Source organism: Haematobia irritans, chromosome 2 (assembly GCF_050003625.1).
Source record: "Haematobia irritans isolate KBUSLIRL chromosome 2, ASM5000362v1, whole genome shotgun sequence".
Classification (NCBI taxonomy): domain Eukaryota; kingdom Metazoa; phylum Arthropoda; class Insecta; order Diptera; family Muscidae; genus Haematobia; species Haematobia irritans.
The window spans coordinates 181,974,788-181,997,485 of record NC_134398.1 but is presented as its reverse complement, the minus strand read 5'-3'; the positions used below and the strand labels follow the sequence as shown (position 1 = coordinate 181,997,485).

At 27.6% G+C, this 22,698-nt stretch overlaps 1 protein-coding gene across 6 annotated transcripts in view; it reads left to right on the top strand.

Moving 5' to 3' along the window:
* bru1 (bruno 1) overlaps nt 1-22,698 on the top strand; it is a 618,688-nt gene that overhangs the window by 559,537 nt on the left and 36,453 nt on the right. For all 6 annotated transcript variants that reach the window (XR_012719747.1, XM_075296969.1, XM_075296970.1 and 3 more), the window contains one exon: nt 8,157-8,300. Coding sequence is in view for 5 of the 6 variants with exons in the window: in XM_075296969.1 (XP_075153084.1) it covers nt 8,157-8,300 (144 nt within the window). In the remaining variant the exon portion in view is untranslated. The remainder of the gene's footprint in view (nt 1-8,156; nt 8,301-22,698) is intronic.

The window sequence follows — 22,698 nt, the reverse complement described above, 5'->3', positions numbered from 1 at the left end:
ATTTTATATCTATAGAATATTCTGTCCACATTTTATTTCTATAGAAAATTTTGTCAAAATTTTATTTCTGTAGAAAATTTTGTCAAAATTTTATTTCTAGAGAAAATTTTTTCAAAATTTTATTTCTATGAAAAATTTTGTCAAAATTTTATTTCTATAGAAAACTTTGCCAAAATTTTATTTCTACAGAAAATTTTGTCAAAATTTTATTTCTATAGAAAATTTTGTCAAAATTTTATTTCTATAGAAAATTTTGTCAAAATTTTGTTTTTATAGAAAATTTTATCAAAATTTTATTTCTATAGAAAATTTTGCCAAAATTTTATTTGTATAGAAAATTTTGCCAAAATTTTATTTCTATTGAAAATTTTGTCAAAATTTTATTTCTATAGAAAATTTTGCCCAAATTTTATTTCAATAGAAAATTTTGTCAAAATTTTATTTCAATAGAAAATTCTGTCAAAATTTTATTTTTACAGAAAATTTTGCCAAAATTTTATTTCTATAGAAAATTTTGCCAACATTTTATTTCTATAGAAAATTTTGCCAACATTTTATTTCTACAGAAAATTTTGTCAAAATTTTATTTCTATAGAAAATTTTGTCAAAATTTTATTTCTATAAAAAAGTTTGTCAACATTTTACTTCTACAGAAAATTTTGATAACATTTTATTTCTATAGAAAATTTAGCTAAAATTTTATTTCTATAGAATATATTGCTAAAAATTTATTTCTATAGAAAATTTTGCCAAAATTTTATTTCTATAGAAAATTTTGCCAAAATTTTATTTGTATAGAAAATTTTGCCAAAATTTTATTTGTATAGAAAATTTTGCCAAAATTTTATTTCTATAGAAAATTTTGCCAATATTTTATTTCTATAGAAAATTTTGTCAAAATTTTATTTCTATAGATAATTTTGTCAAAATTTTATTGGTATGGAAAATGTTGCCAAATGTGTATAAAATGTTGTCAATTTTTTTTTTCGATAGAAAATTTTGCCAACATTTAATTTGTATAGAATTTTTTGCCATAATTTTATTTCTATAGAAATTTTTGCTAAAATGTTATTTCTATAGAAAATTTTGTCAAAATTTTATTTCTGTAGAAAATTTTGTCAAAATTTTATTTCTATAGAAAATTTTGTCAAAATTTTATTTTTACAGAAAATTTTGCCAAAATTTTATTTCTATAGAAAGATTTGCTAAAATTGTATTTCTATAGAAAATTTTGCCAACATTTTATTTTAGTACTATAGAAAATTGTGCCAACATTTTTTTACTATAGGAAATTTTGTCAAAATATTATTTCTATAGAAAAATCTGCCAAAATTTTATTTCTTTAGAAATTTTTGCTAAAATTTTATTTCTAAAGAAATTTTTTCCAAAATTTTGCCACAATTTTATTTCTATAGAATTTTTTTTTTCAAAAATTTATTTGTATAGAAAATTTTGCCAAAATTTTATTTGTACAGAAAATTTTGCCAAAATTTTATTACTTTAGAATAGAGGTGTGCACGTGACACGAAATTGTCGTGAATCACGAAAATTTTCCTGATTCGTGAGTCACGCTCATGAAAACAGCGTGAGTGTGCGTGAGTGTGCGTGAGCGTGATTAACAAACCAAAATTTCGTGCGTGAGCGTGAGTCACGAAAATAATATCTTCGTGAGTGTGCGTGAGTAACAAATTACACTCACGAAAATATTCCTGCTGACCAACATAAAACGCTTAAGAGGTAAATTCAATTACAATTTTAGTGACACATGGAATGTAAAAAATTTAATAACACTCTCGATTTTCATAATGCTCATGTTTTCAGACACTTCGGTAAGGTAAATTAATCATAAAATTATTCGTGAGTCACTGTATTTTTCGTGAGTCGCGACATTTTCGTGCGTGAGTGTGCTTGAGTACAAATTTTCTTTACGTGAGTGTGCGTGAGCGTGAGTCCTACTAAAAAATATCGTGCGTGAGTGTGCGTGAGTATGATTTTTCAGTCGTGAGAGTGCGTGAGCGTGCACACCTCTACTGTAGAAAACTTTGCCAAAATTTTATTTTTATAGAAAATTTTGTGAAAATTTTATTTCTATATAAAATTTTGCCAACATTTTATTTCTATAGAAAATTTTGCTAAAATTTTATTTGTTTAGAAGATTTTGTGAAAATTTTATTTCTATAGAAAATTTTGCCAACATTTTATTTCTGTAAAAAATTTTGCCAAAATATTATTTCTATAGAAAATTTTGCCACAATTTTATTTCTATAGAATTTTTTTTTTTTTCAAAATTTATTTGTACAGAAAATTTTGCCAAAATTTTATTTGTACAGAAAATTTTGCCAAAATTTTATTACTATAGAAGATTTTGTCAAAATTTTTTTTCTATAGAAAATTTTGCCAAAATTTTATTACTATAGAAAATTTTGCCAAAATTTTATTACTATAGAAAATTTTGTCAAAATTTTATTTCTATAGAAAATTTTGTCAAAATTTTATTTCTATAGAAAAATTTGCCAAAATTTTATTCATATAGCTTAAATTCTTGGAAAGACCCATATGTGTCTTAAACTTTCTCTTTGCTTTTGTGTGTGATTATCTTTTGGAGTACATAAACTTTGTATGCGTTAGTTTGCTCTTCTCGTTTGAGTTTGCACGAGCAAATTTTGTGTGTGTGTGTGCGTATACATTTAAACTCTAATTGTGTTAGTAGCGGAAAATAAAGGAAAACTTTGTGAAGAGTATATTCATTGTGTGTGCATACAAAACAAGAGGAAGAAGAAGACGACGTAGAAAACTTGAAAAATGTGTTATATTATGCTTTTGAATTAATCATCTATTTATATATTTCCTCCTTGAAGTTTTTTTCCAGCTTGTCTTAAATGTGCATACAAAAGAACAATGACAACTGAACGACCTATATAACAGTATGTTTATATTGTTAATATTAAATTTAATAATATATATATTGTTAATATTAAATTTAATAATATAAATTTAATAATATATAAAATTATTAAAATTTTATTATCTTCTGGAGTAGTAGGTTATGACATCAAAAAGTCATAATGAAATATTGAAGTGTTATTTAGAATACAACGATAGTTATTGTGATGAAGAAGAATTTGGGTTTTGAGTGAAACTAAAATATTTAAACGGAGCAATAACATATCAAACAAAGCATTTGTTTTAATTAGAGAAAACTTACGAGTATGTTAGTAATCAATGAAAATTAAATAACTAAAAAACTGATAACTCTTAAGCAAGTCCATACGACCGGGTCGAATAGTAAGCCCATAAAAATATTAAATATGAAAAAAGATTATTACCATTTTATTCACACCAAGAATTTAAGAAATATGAAATTTTGTCACAATTTCATTTCTTTAGGAAACTTTTATCAAGATTTCATTTCTCCAGGAAATTTTATCGAAATTTCGTTTCATTAAAAAATTTTGTCAAAATTTCATTTCTTATAAGAAATTACTCAAAATTTCATTTCTTATAAGAAATTACTCAAAATTTCTTTCTCTAAGAAATTTTGTCAAAATTTCACTTTCTTAGTAAATTTTGCCAACTTTCATATCTATAGAAAATTTTCTCAAAATTTCACTGACATGTTCTCAAAATTTCATTTCTTTAGAAAATTTTTTCAAAATTTCATTTCTATAGGAATGTTTCTCAAAATTTCATTTCCATAGGAAATTTTCACAAAATTTCATTTCTATAGGAAAATTTCTCAAATTTTTGTTTGTATAGGAAATTTTCTCAAAATTTCTTTGCTATAGAAAATTTCGTCAAATGCTATAGGAATTTTTTGTCAAAATTTCTTACCCATAGGAAATTTTGTCAACATTTCTTTGCTTCAGGAAATTTTCTCAACATTTTCTTGATAAAGAAAAATTTTGTCAACATATTCTTGCTATAGGAATATTTGTCAACATTTTAATTTCTTTAGAAAATTTTTGCAAAATTTATTTCTATAGAAAATTTTTAAAAAAATGTCTATAGAAAAATTTTGCATCCTTTCATATCTATAGGAAATTTTGTGAAAATTTGATTTCTATAAGAAATTTTCTCAAAATTTAATTTCTGTAGGAAAATTTTAATTTTGTCAAAATTTCTTTTCTTCAGGAAATTTTGTCAAAATTTCTTTGCTTTAGGAAATTTTGTCAAAATTTCTTTGCTATAGGAAATTTTGTCACAATTTCATTTGTATAAAAAATTTTCTCATAATTCTCATAATTTTGTCAAAATTTGCCAATATTTCCTTTCCATAAGAAATTTTCTCGACACTTCTTTTTCCAAATTTCTTTACTTTAGGAAATTTTGCCAAATTGCATTTCTATACGAAATTTTCTCAAAATTTAATTTCTGTAGGAAATTTTAATTTTGTTAAAATTTCTTTTCTTCAGGAAATTTTGTCAAAATTTCTTTTCTTCAGGAAATTTTGTCAAAATTTCTTTGCTATAGGAAATTTTGTCAAAATTTCATTTGTATAGAAAATTTTCTCACAATTCTCATAATTGTCAAAATTTATTTACTTTAGGAAATTTTGTCAAAATTTTCTTCTCATTTTAGAAAATTTTTTAGGAATTTGTTGCAAAATTTAATTTCTATTGGAAATTTTGTCAAAGTTTCATTTCTATAGAAATGTTTTCAAAATTTAATTTCTATAGGGAATTTTCAAAAGAAAAAAATCATTTCTGTAAAAAATTTTCTCAAAAATTACTTTCTATAAAAAAATTTGTGAAATTTCATTTCTACAGAATATTAAGATTTTTTAATTTAATTTCTATAAAAATGTTTGTCAAATTTTGATTTTTGACAAAATTTCCTATAGCAAAGAAATTTTGTCAAAATTTATTTTCTTCAGGAAATTTTGTCAAAATTTCTTTGCTATAGGAAATTTTGTCAAAATTTCATTTGTATAGAACATTTTCTCGTAATTTTCATAATTTTGTCAAAATTTCTTTGCTTTAGGAAATTTTGTCAAAATTTCTTTGCTATAGAAATTTTTTTTTTAAATTTCATTTGTATAGAAAATTTTCTCCTAATTTTAGAAAATTTTTTAGAAATTTGTTGCAAAATTTAATTTCTATAGGAAATTTTGTCAAAGTTTAATTTCTATAGAAATGTTTTCAAAATTTAATTTCTATAGGGAATTTTCAAAAAAAAAAAAAATCATTTCTGTAAGAAATTTTCTCAAAATTTAATTCCTATAAAAAAAATTGTGAAATTTCATTTCTACAGAATATATACATTTTTTAATTTCATTTCTATAAAAATGTTTGTCAAAGTTTCATTTCTATAGGCAAATTTCTCGAAATTTTCTTTCTATAGGACATTTTGTCGAAATTTTCTTTCTATAGGAAATTTTCTCAAAATTTCCTTTTTACAGGAAATTTTCTCGAAATTTCCTTTCTATAGGAAATTTTCTCAAAATTTTCTTTCTGTAGGAAATGTTCTCAAAACTTCATTTCTATACGAAATTTTCTCAAAATGTCATTTCCATAGAAACTTTTCTCAAAATTTCTTTGCCATAGGAACTTTTCTCACAATTTCTTCGCCAGAGGAAATTTTGTCACAATTTCATTTCAATAGGAAATTTTTTCAAAATATCTTTTCTTCAGGAAATTTTGTCCAAATTCCGTTACGTTACGAAATTTTGTAAATCCCTTTGGGGAGCCACCGTATAGCAATGGCTAGTATGCCCGCCTTGCATACACAAGGTCGTGGGTTCGATTCCTGCTTCGACCAAACACCAAAAAGTTTTTCAGCGGAGGCTTATCCCACCTCAGAAATGTTGGTGACATTTCTGAGGGTTTCAAAACTGCAATGTGGAACGCCGTTCGGACTCGGCTATAAAAAGGAGGTCCCTTGTCATTGAGCTTAACATGGAATCGGGCAGCACTCAGTGATAAGAGAGAAGTTCGACAATGTGGTATCTCAATGGACTGAATAGTCTAAGTGAGCCTGATACAACGGGCTGCCACCTAACCTAACCTAAATCCCTTTGCTAAAGGAAATTTTGTCAAAATTTCTTTTTTATAGGAATTTTTGTCAAAATTTCTTTACTATTAATCTTTTTTTCTAAATTTCTTTGCTATAGAAAATTTTCTCAAAATTTCGTTTCTATAGGAAATTTTTTCAAAATTTAATTTCTATATGGAATTTTGTCTAAATTTCATTTTTTTCAAAATTTCTTTTTTATAGGAATTTTTGTCAAAATTTGTTTGCTATTAATTTTTTTTCTAAATTTCTTTGCTATAGGAAATTTTCTCAAAATTTAATTTCTATAAGAAATTTTCTCAAAATTTCATTTCTATATGGATTTTTTTTTTTAAATTTCTTTTCTTTAGATTTTTTTTTTGACAATTTCGTTGTTATAGGAAATTTTGCCAAAATTTCATTTGTATAAAAAATTTTCTCATAATACTCATAATTTTGTCAAAATTTCTTTGCGTTAGGAAATTTTGTCAAAATTTCATTTCTATAGAGAATTTTGCAAAATTTCTTTTCGTTAGACAATTTTGTCACAATTTCTTTGCTATAGGAAATTTTGTCAAAATTTCATTTTTATAGAAAATTTTCTCATAATTTTGTCAAAATTTAATATCTATAGGAAATTTTGTTAAAATTTCCTTTCTATAGGAAATTTTCTCCAAATTGCCTTTCTGTAAGAAATGTTCTCAAAATGTCATTTCTCTACGAAATTTTCCCAAAATTTTATTTCCATAGGAACTTTTCTCAAAATTTCTTTGCCATAATAACTTTTCTCACAAGTTCTTTGTGATAGAAAATTTTTTTAAAAATTTCATTTCTATAAGAAATTTTGCTACAATTACATATCAATAGGAAATGTTGTCAAAATTTCGTTGTTATAGGATTTTCTCATAATTTGCTCATAATGCTCATAATTTTGTAAGAATTTCTTTGCTTAGGAAATTTTGTCAAAATTTCATTTCTATAGGGAATTTTTCAAAATTTCGTTTCTTTAGAATTTTGTTTTTTTTTTTTGAAAATTGCGTTGTTATAGGAAATTTTGTCAAAATTTCATTTGTATAGAAAATTTTCTCATAATTTTGTCAAAATTTAATATCTATAGGAAATTTTGTTAAAATTTCCTTTCTATAGGAAATGTTCTCAAAATTTCATTTCTCTACGAAATTTTCCCAAAATTTTATTTCCATAGGAACTTTTCTCAAAATTTCTTTGCCATAATAATTTTTCTCACAAGTTCTTTGTGATAGAAATTTTTTTAAAAAGTTCATTTCTATAAGAAATTTTGTTACAATTACATATCAATAGGAAATGTTATCAAAATTTCACTTCAACAGGAATTTTTGTCAAAATTTAATTTCTATAGGAAATTTGCTCTATATTAAATGTCTTTAAAACAAATTGTTAAAATTTCTTTCTAAAATGGCAAAATTTCATTTCCATAGGAACTTTTCTCAAAATTTCTTTGCCATAATAATTTTTCGCACAGTTTCTTTGTGATACAAAATTTTGTCAAAATTTCATTTCTATAAGAAATTTCATTTCTCAAAAATTTCATTTCTATACGAAGTTTGTTCAAAATTTAATTTCCATAGAAAATTTTCTTCGCTATAGAAAAGTTAATAAAAATTCTTTCTTTAGGAAATTTTCTCAAAATTTCTATACGAAATATTTTCAATATTTCTTTTCCATAGGAGCTTTTCTCAAAATTTATTTGCCATAGGAAATTTTCTGACAAATTCTTTGCCATAGGAAATTTTGACAAAATTTCCTTTCTATAGGAAATTTTGGCAAATTTTCATTTCTATAGAAAATTTTGTCAAAATTTCATGTCCATAAGAAATTTTGTAAAAATTTCACTTCTATAGGAAATTTTGATGACTCAGAATTTAATTCAAAAACAATCCGTATACTGGGTCTCCGATTGCTTTTCCTACGCGTTACATAGAAATGCACAAATTTATTATCCTTAGTAGTGCTAAAAGGTATAATAAATATAATTAAATATATTCCTATTTTTTTCGGTGTGGGAATTTGTATTTAATGTTTTCCTCTTTGTCAAGTTAATATTAATGTTTTTTATTTCATATATTGTGCTTATTATAAATGTTATATTATTTTGTATAATAATTTATTTTCTCTTTATTTCTTCCTAGGGGCAGATCCCAATAATTTTGCATCGGCCTATATGTCAACGGCGGCAGGTTTACCTCAATTTGGTAGTACCGCCTTGACATCACCTTTAGCCAGTGTTGCCTTAAGTTCAGCCGCAGCTGCTGCAGCTGGAAAACAAATTGAGGGTAAGTACCACATACACAATAAACTTTATGATATAAACTTGTAATTGAATCCGTTAATATTGAAGATTTCTGAGATTGAGGTAATTATATAAAACAGATATCTAAAGTCGATAGAAAGGGGAGGAATGATAAAAGCCTGCTTCCAAATTACACCAGGTCTTATTGGCATCTACCATGGTGTAATGGTTCACCGACCAAATAGTATTATTGGCTATAAAAACTTGACTGAAATTTGTAACGGTAAACTCTACACAATATGAGAAGATGGCCCAATTTCTTAAGTTGAATTTTAATAATTAATAATTGTTTTTTTTTTTTATAAAAAAAAATCTCCCTCCACCCAAAATTCCTTATAGCTCAACATGAATATTGAATTTTGCAATGCATACCATGATGAATTTACAAAAAAATGTGAACGTGTTCCACTTAAATTTTATGGTTATGACATTTTCATATAGAATATCATCTCACGGAAAATTCTTCAACATGTCATTGAGTTATGGGCTACGCTAGTAGTAAAGCAGTTGTAGTAAGGGTACCAACACTGAATAAAATATTGCAGAGAGTACAAAGATTTCTTTTCCATAAAATACGAAAGCGAATTTGGTTTAGCATATCATTGGTGTAAAGTCAAAATTATTTAAGCTTTTTTACAGTGTAGTTATGAGTACTTTTTCGGAAGCAACAGATTCGTCATCTACCACCCACACATCTACATCAGCAACATTTCCGTAGCTCAATCATGTCGTCTCATCACCATCATCATCATCAGCAGTAGCAGTAGTAACAGCATTGTCATGTTCAGTTGTGATAGAAGCTAGAGCAACAGCTTTCTCTAGGAATCTGTTTGCCTTACGTGGTTGTCCTTACATGCACACACCAACAAATACGAAAGTTTACTCAATCATTCTCTGCTGATATAGCGTTTTTACTTGTGTCAGGATATAGAAAAAATGTATTAAAGTATTTTTATTTCCTGCATATTTTCCGCTCTCTTCCTGTTGCTACTTTCCATCGTGTTTCGCTTTTCCCAATCATGTCCTTTTTGTATTGGTGGAATTCCTTTCGCTTGTTTTTTTTTGTCATTTCCTTCATATATCCTTATATTGATAAGCAGCTTCCGTTAAATCATGTTCAAATTCACTTATATTGTAGTGTATCAGAGGAAAGCATCTTTTCATGATTATGAGTTTTTTTTTTAAGGTTTGTTTGTGCATAGTTGTCCTGAATATGCTGTGGAGAAAATGGGTTTCCACAAGAATTTGAGTTTTTTTTTTGGTTTGTGCCAAATTTTTATCAAAAAATTTTAATTTTCAAAAGGGGTTTCCTTTCATAAAAGAGATAACTGTGTGTGTGTTTCAGGAATAGAAATGGAGCTTGTAGACCAAGAAGAGGATTCATAATTTAAATGAGTTTTAGATCTCACACTTTTTTACTTGTTTTCTTAGAAAAATGGAAATCGAGAACATCAATAGAAATCGGCCGACATAACAAAATAATGGACTAATCGATTTTGACCAATGGATGATTTTTTTCATCATATATATTCTGGGTCGTGGTGAAATTCTGAGTCGATCTGAGTCCGTCCATCAGTCCTTCCGTCCGTCTGTTGAAATCACGCTAACTTCCGAACGAAACAAGCTATCGACTTGAAACTTGGCACAAGTAGTTGTTATTGATGTAGGTCAGATGGTATTGCAAATGGGCCATATCGGTCCACTTTTACGTATAGCCCCCATATAAACGAACCCCCAAATTTGGCTTGCAGACCCTCTAAGAGAAGCAAATTTCATCCGATCCGAAATTTGGTATATGGTGTTAGTATATGGTCTCTAACAACCATGCAAAACTTGGTCCAAATCGGTCCATAAATATATATAGCCCCCATATAAACCGATCCCCCGATTTGGCTTTCGGAGCCTCTAAGAGAAGCAAATTTCATCCGATCCGGCTGAAATTTGGTACATGGTTTTAGTATATGGTCTCCAACAACCATGCAAAAATTGCTCCACATCGGTCAATAATTATATATAGCCCCCATATAAACCGATCCCCCGATTTGGCTTGCGTAGCCTCTTGGAAGACCAAAATTCATCTGATTCAGTTGATACTCGGTACGTGATGTTAATATATGGCCTCAAACACCCATGCAAAAATTGGTCGAAATCGGTCCATAATTATATATAACCCCCATATAAAACGATCCCCAGATTTGACCTCCGGAGAAGCAAAATTCATCCGATCTGGTTGAAATTTGTTACGTGGTGGTAGTATATGATATTTAACAACCATGCCAAAAGTGGTCCATATCAGTCCATAATCATATATAGCCCCCATATAAACCGATCACGAGATTTGCGTTTGGAGCCTCTTGGTACGTTTAGAAGAAGTTTCTACGCAATCCATGGTGGAGGGTACATAAGCTTCGGCCTGGCCGAACTTACGGCCGTATATACTTGTTTCTTATTAAATTTTCAATTTAAATTAAAAGGCGGCAGCAAAATTTTATTTCTGTAGAAAATTTTGTCAAAATTTTATTTCTTTAGAAAATTTTAACAAAATTTTATGTCTATAGAAAATTTTATATAAATTTTATTTCTACAGAAAAATTTTGTCAAAACTTTTTTCTACAGAAAATTTTCTCAAAATGTTATTTCTATAGACAATTTTGTTAACATTTTATTTCTATAGAAAATTTTGTCAAAACTTTATTTCTATAGAAAATTTCGCAAATTTTATTTCTATAACAAAATTTTGTCCAAATTTTATTTTTATAGAATTTTTTGTCAAACTTCAATTTCTATAGAGAATTTTGGAAAAATTTAATTTCTATAGATAATTTTGTCAAAATTTTATTTATATAGAAAATTTTTCAAAATTTTATTTCTATACAAAATTTTGTCAAAATTATATTTTCATTCATTTTTATAGAAAATTTTGTTAAAATTCTATTTCTATAGAAAATTTTGTCCAAATTTTATTTCTATAGAAAATTTTGTCAAAATTTTATTTCTATAGAAAATTTTGCCCAAATTTTATTTCTATAGAAAATGTTGTCCAAATTTTATTTCTATAGAAAATGTTGCCCAAATTTTATTTTTATAGAAAATTTTGTCAACATGTTATTTCTATAGAAAATTTTGTACAAATTTTATTTCTGTAGAAAATTTTGTTAAAATTTTATTTCTATAGAAAAATTTGTCAAAATTTTATAGAAGAGTTTGTCCAAATTTTATTTCTGTAGAAAATTTTGTTAAAATTTTATTTCTATAGAACATTTTGTTAAAATTTTATTTCTGTAGAAAATTTTGTTAAAATTTTATTTCTATAGAAAATTTTGTCAAAATTATATTTATATAGAAAATTTTGTCCAAATTTTATTTCTATAGAAAATGTTGCCCAAATTTTATTTCTATAGAAAATTCTGTCCAAATTTTATTTCTGTAGAAAATTTTGTCCAAATTTTATTTCTGTAGAAAATTTTGTCCAAATTTTATTTCTATCGAAAATTTGGTCCAAATTTTATTTCTATAGAAAATTTTGTCAAAATTTTATTTATATAGAAAATGTTTCAAAATTTTATTTTTATAGAAAATTTTGTCAAATTTTTATTTTCTGTAGAAAATTTTGTCAACATTTTGCTTCAATAGAAAATTTTGTCTAAATTTTATTACTATATAGAAAATTGTGTCAACTTTTAATTTCTATAGAAATTTGTGTCAAAATTTTAATTCTATAGAAAATTTTGTCAAAATTTAAATTCTATAGAAAATTTTGTAAAAATTTTATTTCTATAGAAAATTTTGTCAAAATTTTTATTTCTATAGAAAATTTTGTCAAAATTTTATTTCTATAGAAAATGTTGTAAAAATTTTATTTCCATAGAAAATATTATTAAAATTTTATTTCTGTAGAAGTGCAGAGCAGATTCCATTGATTTTGCCTCTAGGTAAGCATGTTGATAGCTTTCCATTTTATATCCTCTCTGTAGTCTTACGAATGAATGGGGATATTCTGATTAGTCTGAAATCCTTCGCACCCGAGTGAAACGATTTACCCCCCCTTTTTTCTGGAATATATGCTTGGTTGATAGAGCCTTTATATATCGCCGACAAACACGGGAAAATTCAGTTAGTTATGGCTTGCAATTCCGCTGGAGCAATTCCATCCCGCCTAGGAAATTTAAATGGCCCAAAACTAGTTAAAGCCCACTATATTCTAGATTCCTCAATAGAAAAGAAGTAGAAGTAGTTGCTTTAGAGTATAAACCCTTGTTGAGCCTCTATGGTACTAACAGAAGTAGATGATTTAGGGTATATATTCTCAAATGGAATCCGGTTAACCGGAAATTTTCCTTACAGTCCAATAACGCTAACTTCGCCTTGTAAAAATCTCAAAAATTTCCTAAATAGCAGCTACTTTAAACATTTTATTTTTTTTTGTTTTGTTTTGTTACACCAATATCTCTGAAAGCTCCTGTTTGCCACTCTGAAAATCAAACGAATGAATCATTCAGATACAATGAAGAGCTAAACAACTATTTACGCATACACATACAGACACTAAGAATGGGCATCACGGATGACATAGTTGGTAGAATTCTATCAAACATTGTAGATTTTTTACTGTTTGGTAGATTGATAAAATTCAGAATTTCACCAAATTTCTATAGAAACTAAATTTTGAAAAAATTTTCTATAGAAATAAAATTTTGACAAAATTTTCTATAGAAATAAAATTTTGACAAAATTTTCTATAGAAATAAAATTTTGACAAAATTTTCTATCGAAAAAAAAATTTAACAAAATTTTCTATATAATTAAATTTTTACAAAATAAAATTTTAACAAAATTTTCTATAAAATTTATATTTTAACCAAACTTTTTTGTAGAATTAAAACTGTGACAAAATTTTCTATAGGAATACAAATTTGAAATAAAATGTTTATAGAAATAACATTTTGACAAAAATTTTCTATAGAAATAAAATTTTTGACAAAAATTTTCTATAGAAATAAAATTTTTGACAAAAATTTTCTATAGAAATAAAATTTTGACAAAATTTTCTACAGAAATAAAATTTTTAAAAAATTTTCTATAGGATTAAAATTTTGACAAAATTTTCTATAGAAATAAAATTTTGACAAAATTTTCTATAGAAATAAAATTTTGACAAAATTTTCTATAGAAATAAAATTTTGACAAAATTTTCTATAGAATTAATTTGTAATAAAACTTTCCATAGAATTAAAATTTTGATAAAATTTTCTACAGAATTAAAATTTTGACAAATTTTTCTAAAATAAAATTTTGACAAAATTTTCTATAGAAATAAAATTTTGACAAAATTTTCTATAGAAATAAAATTTTGACAAAATTTTCTATAGAAATAAAATTTTTACAAAATTTTCTATAGAATTAATTTGTAATAAAACTTTCCATAGAATTAAAATTTTGATAAAATTTTCTACAGAATTAAAATTTTGACAAATTTTTCTAAAATAAAATTTTGACATAATTTGCTATAGAAATAATATTTGACAAAATTTTCTATAGAAATAAAATTTCCATAAAAATAAAATCTTGACAAAATTTTCCATAAAAATAAGATTTTGACAAAACTTTCGAAATAAATAAAATTTTTACAACATTTTCTATAGAAATAAAATTTTGACAAAATTTTCTATAGAACTAAAATTTTGCAAATTTTTCTACATATAAATAAAATGTTGACAAAATTTTTTTATAAATAAAATTCTGACAAAATTTTGTAGAAATAAAATTTTAACAAAATTTTCTACAGAAAAAACATTGACAAAATTTTCTACAGAAATACAATTTTAACAAAATATATTACAGGAATAAAATTTTGACAAAATTTTCCATAAAAATAAAATTATGACAAAACTTCCTAAATAAATAAAATTTTGAAAAAATTTTCTATAGAACTAAAATTGTGAAAAATTTTTCTATATAAACAAAATGTCAAAATTTTCTGCATAAATGAATTTTTTACAAAGTTTTCTACATAAATAAAACTTTGACAAAATTTTGTAGAGAAATAAAATTTTTACAAAATTTTCTTTGTAATAAAATTTTGACAAAATTTTCTATAGAAATACAATTTTGACAACATTTTCTACAGAAATAGAATTTTGACAAAATTTTCTACTGAAATAAAATTTTGAAAATATTTTCTACAGAAATAAAAACAAAATTTTCTCTAGAAATAAAATTTTGACAAAATTCTCCTTAAAAATAAAATCTTGACAAAATTTTCCATAAAAATAAGATTTTGACAAAACTTTTGGATTAAATAAAATGTTGTCAAAATTTTCTATAGAACTAAAATTTTGACAAATTTTTCTATATAAATAAAATTTTGACAAAATTTTTTTATAAATAAAATTCTGACAAAATTTTCTTTAGAAATAAAATTTTGGCAAAATTTTCTATAGAACTAAAATTTTGACAAATTTTTCTATATAAATAAAATATTGTCAAAATTTTCTGCATAAAAAAAATTTGACAAAATTTTGTAGAGAAAAAAAATTTTTACAAAATTTTCTATAGTAATAAAACTTTGACAAAATTTTCTACAGAAATAAAATTTTGAAAAAGTTTTGTACAGAAATAAAATATTGACAAAACTTTTCCTAGAAATAAAATTTTGACAAAACTTTCTCTAGAAATAAAATTTTGACAAAATTCTCCATAAAAATAAAATCTTAACAAAATTTTCCATAAAAATAAGATTTTGACAAAACTTTCGAAATAAATAAAATTTTGACAAAATTTTCTATGAAAATAAAATTTTGACAAAATTTTCTATAGAACTAAAATTTTGACAAAATTTTCTATATAAATAAAATATTGGAAAAATTTTTTTATAAATAAAATTCTGACCAATTTTTCTATAGAAATAAAATTTTGACAAAATATTCTTCATTGAAAATTTTTGACAAAATTTTGCATAAAATAAAATTTTACAAAACTTTCTAAAGAAATAAAATTTTGACAAAATTTTCTATAGAACTAAAATTTTGACAAATTTTTCTATATAAATAAAATATTGTCAAAATTTTCTGCATAAATAAAATTTTGACAAAGTTTTCTACATAAATAAAATTTTGACAAAATTTTGTAGAGAAATAAAATTTTTACAAAATTTTCTATAGTAATAAAATTATGACAAACATTTCTAATAACATTTTGACAACATTTTCTCTAGAAATAAAATTTTGACAAAATTTTATATATAAATAAAAATTTATATATAAATAAAATGTTGACAAAATTTTTTTTTAAATAAAATTCTGACAAATTTTTCTATAGAAATAAAATTTTGACAAAATATTTTACATTAAAAAAATTTTGACAAAATTTTGCATAAAAATAAAATTTTGACAAAACTTTCTAAAGACCTAAAATTTTGATAAATTTTGTTATATAAATAAAATATTGTCAAAACATCCTGCAAAAGTAAAATTTTGACAAAGTTTTCTACATAAATAAAATTTTGACAAAATTTTGTAGAGAAATAAAATTTTTACAAAATTTTCTATAGTAATAAAATTTTGACAAAAATTTCTAAAGAAATAAAATTTTGACAAAATTTTCTACAGAAATAAAATATTGGCAAAATTTTCTACAGAAATAAGATATTGACAAAATTTTTCTTAGAAATAAAATTTTGACAAAATTTTCTCTAGAAATCTCATGTTGTTTGCAATACATATCAGCCACCTTGTAATATAATATATCATACCACATGAAATCAGTGGACCTCTTCTCTCTTACACATACACCTTCCATTTTCAATAAAAACAACTCCTAGTATTCTTTGTATTGGTTTCTTTTCACTGCAGTCCGACTACCATCATCACTGCCACATTCTCAAGAGGAAACTTACAACTGGGAACATTGTAGGTTTTTCCTATTGTGCCTAGCATAGGAAGTGTGCTAGTACTTCTGTACGTTATACTGCTCCTCTTGAATGCGAACAGCAGGAAGTTTATTTGTATCAAGTTGCAATCCTTTTTTATGCGCTCTTCTTCTTATATTCCTCTCGACAAAACGTAATAACGAAGGGGGTTGAACTCAGCAAAACTTATTTGAAATGAGGAAAAAGAATCCGTGGTTTACCCCTAGTTTAAAGTGGGTGCCATACTGACATAAACTCATCATTTGGCCACATGTTACACTGAGTGTATAATAGAGTGGGTAGAATATTTAGATGTGGAAAATATTGTATTACTCTTAATATTTAACAGAAATGTTCAAGACTGATGGGCCTATCCCTTTTTAATCTTCCAACAATGTATTAATAGCTCTATACTTTTTTACCTACGTTGGATGCCAAATTTTAATCATATCTGAAACAATGGACTACATACTTAGGCTAAATTTTTGATTGCATATGTTTAATAGTTTTACTTTCGATCCGTGCCCCAAATTTTGGTACGCCATAATTTTAAATTTAAAGTTTAGTAATCCCAATTAGGGTATAACCCTGTCAAAAAAAAACTTTTCTTATTGACACGGAAACTAAATCAGACTATTGATAAATTATTCAAACTCTACGTTGGGCGCCAAATGATGATTCACATTCTCTTAAGACTTGATTAATCAATTGGTTGCATAAACTATTATTACTATTGATACAGAAACCCAATACCAATATTAAGAAATTATTTATGATTCCTCATGGCTATACTATTTTGTATCACACGTTCACGCAGAGAAGGAATATTATCACCTCAAACATATGTTAAGAAGAAAATTTTATTTTTAGACGGGAAACATGGAACATTTTTTTTCCTAAAAATTTTGTTTTCTTTTCAAACATGTACATGGTTGCAGAAATCAGATACATAATCTTCGAGAAAATAAAATGGTTGCGACAAAAATTTTACGTGTTTTACCTCCAAAAATTACATGTTGCTCCTAAAACAAATATTCATTCTCTAGGTGTTGGTTGGCAAATTTTAATTATCTTAATTTTTTAGTTACGAAAAAAATTCAAAGTTTTTATACCTTATACCTGCAAATGTGACTACCAGAAATATTGATTTTAGACCCCATAAAATATATACCGATCGACACAGAATCACCTCCTGAGTCTATCTAGTGCTTGGTGTCCGTCCGTCCATCCGTTTGTCCACGTAATTATTATTCGCAGGATTCCGGTCGCAACAATTAACCAATAGTGATGAAATTTGGTATAGGATGTTTCTTGGGCACAAGGACGAACGCTATTGAATTTAACGATTATAACGACTTTCCAATTTTTTGATACCATTTTGGTAGTACTCCTTCGGTTTTGCCTCAAAATAGGCCTCAGTTTCGGCGATCAGCTCTTCATTGCAGCCAAATTTTTTTCCTGCGAGCATCCTTTTGAGATCTGAGAACAAGAAAAAGTCGCTGGGGGCCAGATCTGGAGAATACGGTGGGTGGGGAAGCAATTCGAAGCACAATTCATGAATTTTTGCCATCGTTCTCAATGACTTGTGGCACGGTGCGTTGTCTTGGTGGAACAACACTTTTTTCTTCTTCATATGGGTCCGTTTTGCCGCGACCTTCGAACGCTCCAATAACGCCATATAATAGTCACTGTTGATGGTTTTTCCCTTCTCAAGATAATCGATAAAAATTATTCCATGCGCATTCCAAAAAACAGAGGCCATTACTTAGGCAGCGGACTTTTGGGTCTTTCCACGCTTCGGAGACGGTTCACCGGTCGCTGTCCACTCAGACTGTCGATTGGATTCAGGAGCCATGTTTCGTCCATTGTCACATATCGATGGAAAAACTCGGGTGTATTACGAGTTAATAGCTTCAAACACCGCTCAGAATCGTCAACACGTTATTGTTTTTAGTCAAGTGTGAGCTCGCGCGGCTCCCATTTTGCACAGAGCTTCCGCATATCCAAATACTGATGAATGATATGACCAACACGTTCCTTTGATATCTATAAGGTCTCTGCTATCTCGATCAACTTCATTTTACGGTCATTCAAAATCATTTTGTGAATTTTTTTGATGTTTTCATCGGTAACCACCTCTTTCGGGCGTCCACTGCGTTCACTGTCCTCCGTGCTCATTTCACCACGCTTGAATTTCGTATACCCATCATATATATATATATATATATATATATATATATATATATATATATATATATATATATATATATGGGATCTTAGAGCAATATTTCGATGTGTTACAAACGGAATGACAAAGTTAATATACCCCTCATCCTACGGTGGAGGGTATATATATATATATATATATATATATATATATATATGAGTCGATCTGAGCATGTCCGTCCGTCCGTCTGTTGAAATCACGCTAACTTCCGAACGAAACAAGCTATCGACTTGAAACTTGGCACAAGTATTTGTTATTGATGTAGGTCGGATGGTATTGCAAATGGGCCATATCGGTCCACTTTTATGTATAGCCCCCATATAAACGGACCTCCAAATTTGGTTTGCGGAGCCTCTAAGAGAAGCAAATTTCATCCGATCCGGCTGAAATTTGGTACATGGTGTCAGCATATGGTCCCTAACAACCATGCAAAAATTGGTCCACATCGGTCCATAATTATATATAGCCCCCATATAAACCGATCCCCCGATTTGGCGTGCAGAGCCTCTAAGAGAAACAATTTTCATCCGATCCGGCTGAAATTTGGTGCATGGTGTTAGTATATGGTCTCTAACAACCATGCAAAAATTGGTCCACATCGGTCCATAATTATATATAGCCCCCATATAAACCGATCCCCCGATTTGGCTTGCAGAGCCTCTAAGAGAAACAATTTTCATCGGATCCGGCTGAAATTTGGTACATGGTGTTAGTATATGGTCTCTAACAACCATGCAAAAATTAGTCCATATTGGTCCATAATTATATATAGCCCCCATATAAACCGATCCCCCGATTTGGCTTGCAGAGCCTCTAAGAGAAACAATTTTCATCGGATCCGGCTGAAATTTGGTACATGATGTTACTATATGGTCTCTAATAACCATGCAAAAATTAGTCCATATCGGTCCATAATTATTTATAGCCCCCATATAAACCGATCACCAGATTTTACCTCCGGAGCCTCTTGGAAGACCAAAATTTATCTGATTCAGTTTAAATTTGGTACGTGATGTTAATATATGGCCTCAAACACCCATGCAAAAATTAGTCCATATCGATCCATAATTATATATAGCCCCCATATAAACCGATCACCAGATTTGACCTCCGGAGCCTCTTGGAAGAGCAAAATTCTTCCCATTCGGTTGAAATTTGGTACGTGATGTTAGTATAGGGTATCCAACAACCATGCAGGAATTGTTTCCTATCAGTCCATAATAATAAATAGCTCCCATAAAAACCGATCCCCAGATTTGACCTCCGGTGCCGTTTGGAGAAGCAAAATTCATCCGATCTGGTTGAAATATGATATTTAACAACCATGTGAGTTGAAATTTGTGGATGACAGTCTTTCGTATAAGTTTCTACGCAATCCATGGTGGAGGGTACATAAGATTCGGCCTGGCCGAACTTACGGCCGTATATACTTGTTCCATTTTTTTCACAATAACAAAAGTTGCTTCACAAAAGACGCTGACTTACAGACTTACAAATTTTGACACGAATCATTTGATGGTTGGTACTATATAAAAATAATATGCATTTAATACTAGCGACGCCATCTATGTGTCAGACCTTTCCTTTTTTTTCCATTTTTTCACAATAAGAAAAGTTGCTTCACAAAAAACGCTCTATCTCACAAACTAATTGACTTACAGACGTCAAATTTAGGTTAGTACTATATAAAAATAATATGCATTTAATACTAGCGACGCCATCTATGTGTCAGGCCGGTTGACTTATCAGCCAACCTGTTAATTATAGCTCCTAATATCAGACATTTCTATTCAGATTGTGATAACACTCCCAAAAACACATGCCCCTTTATGCTCTTAAATATGGAAATGCGATTTATCTCTCAAATCTATACCAATGATACCCCACAAATGCTTATGTTTACTAATTCAGTAAGTGCGGTTGGGGGTATGATAATATTCGGCCCCGCCCGACTTTCTACTGTACTTACTTATTTTATTACCGACCCACTCTTTTTCACATATATGTAACATTTGAACATTTTTCTATTGTTATTATGTTTTTATTTCGTATCTGGGTTTATGTTTTGTTTTGACTTTTATTCCTGTTCATCCTCTAGGCCACCAGAGAAATTTCTTAGTTGTTTTATTTTTCCAATGCCATTGCTTACTAAGATAAACTTTTCCGACTAGACATCTGACAACAGCTTACTACATAGAATGCACAGTGGATCTTAATATTATATTTTTGAAATTATGAAAGGCTTACCAAAATCCAAAAACATAATGAAAGTTTGAATTTTGAAATATTGTAAATTGTTGATATTTTAAAAGACTTATCTGGAATACTTTGGGTGGAAGTTGGATTATCTTTACTCTTTTTCGAAATAACTTATTTAAAATATTATTTCTAATAGTTTATGGATATTTGAAAAATTTTACAATAAATCCTATTAGGATTACTAACTACTGTTCTCTAACTGAAGAATAGCGCCATATCTACCATATAGAAAATATTATTACACATCTATTAAATTGCTCTGTCTACAGGTCTTTTACAAACAACCTCTGTCTATAACGCATCGTTCTCGTTTTTTTTTGCCAATTGCAAAAATTTTCTTTAGGGATTTCACCCATTTTTTATTTCATTTCATTTCAAAGCAAAGCTATATTGTATATCCTATCACCCCATAGTCATCATCAGTTCAAATAAGAAGATTATTTTGAGCATGTGTTAGATTGCTCATGTTGGGAAGGCATAAGTAGATGAAAGCTGGAATAGCAAACCAAAGAAGACTCAGAGGATAAACTTCCAAGTATGGGAATAAACCAAAAAGGATTTAATTTTATTGATTTTGTAAGATGTTAGATAAAGCAGATATTTTAAATCTTCTTCTATGCATAGCCCATATATAGAGAGCTTAGCTACAAAGAGAGAGCTTGAGAGACAGCAAAAGAGTTCGAGTTTATGTAAGTGTGTGTTTTGTGGAAATCGGATTTAATTTTAACTCTACCTTAGCATAAGGTGTTCACTTGCCTGCCTGTATGGTTGTTACTATTGTAATAAAAAGGAATTTTCTATATACCTGGGGAGTCCTTTGATCATCGTCATCATCATCAGTATCGTCGCCTAGAAAAGATAAAGGAAACCAGATAAATTTAATATCAATAATCGCTACGATAATGTTTAAAAGGATTTGTTAAGAGTAAATGTATAAAACTGTCTATAATGATTGAGCCTTCGCATAGGATGCAGAAGCATAGACCGAGGAGGCAAACAATAATGGTGACAATTTGTTGTGCAGTTTGTTAAGTATTAGAGAAGATTATACCATATGGGTGTTCGGAGGATTTAAATGAAATCAATTTATCGACTACGTTATCGTTCTACAGCAGTTATACTCGTAGCTCTTTTTTCTATAATGGGATTTTGTAACAAATAGGAAACAAAAGATTTAGAGAAACTTATATCAAGAATAAATAGATGAACATCAGCCGGGTAATATTATTTAATTAAAACATTTTACAATTGTAACACTTATTAAAATTAATTTAGTTTAAGCTCGTTAGTTAAGAGGGATAAATCAATATAGATATTTTTAATAGGTGCTTTATATAAACGGGTCATAGAGTTTGCACTTGGTATTTTTATACCCTCCATCATAGGATGGGGGTATATTAACTTTGTCATTCCGTTTGTAACACATCGAAATATTGCTCTAAGACCCCATAAAGTATATATATTCTGGGTCGTGGTGAAATTCTGAGTCGATCTAAGCATGTCCGTCCGTCCGTCCGTCCGTCTGTTGAAATCACGCTAACTTCCGAACGAAACAAGCTATCGACTTGAAACTTGGCACAAGTAGTTGTTATCGATGTAGGTCGGATGGTATTGAAAATGGGCCATATCGGTCCACTTTTACGTATAGCCCCCATATAAAGGGACCCTCAGATTTGGCTTGTGGAGCCTCTAACAGAAGCAGATTTCATCCGATCCGGCTGAAATTTGGTATATGGTGTTGATATATGGTCTCTAACAACCATGCAAAAATTGGTCTACATCGGTCCATAATTATATATAGTCCCCATATAAACCGATCCCCAGATTTGGCTTGTGGAGCCTCTAAGAGAAGCATATTTCATCCGATCCGGCTGAAATTTGGTACATGGTGTTGGTATATGGTCTCTACCAATCATGCAAAAATTGATCCACATCGGTCCATAATTATATATAGCCCCCATATAAACCGATCCCCAGATTTGGCTTGCG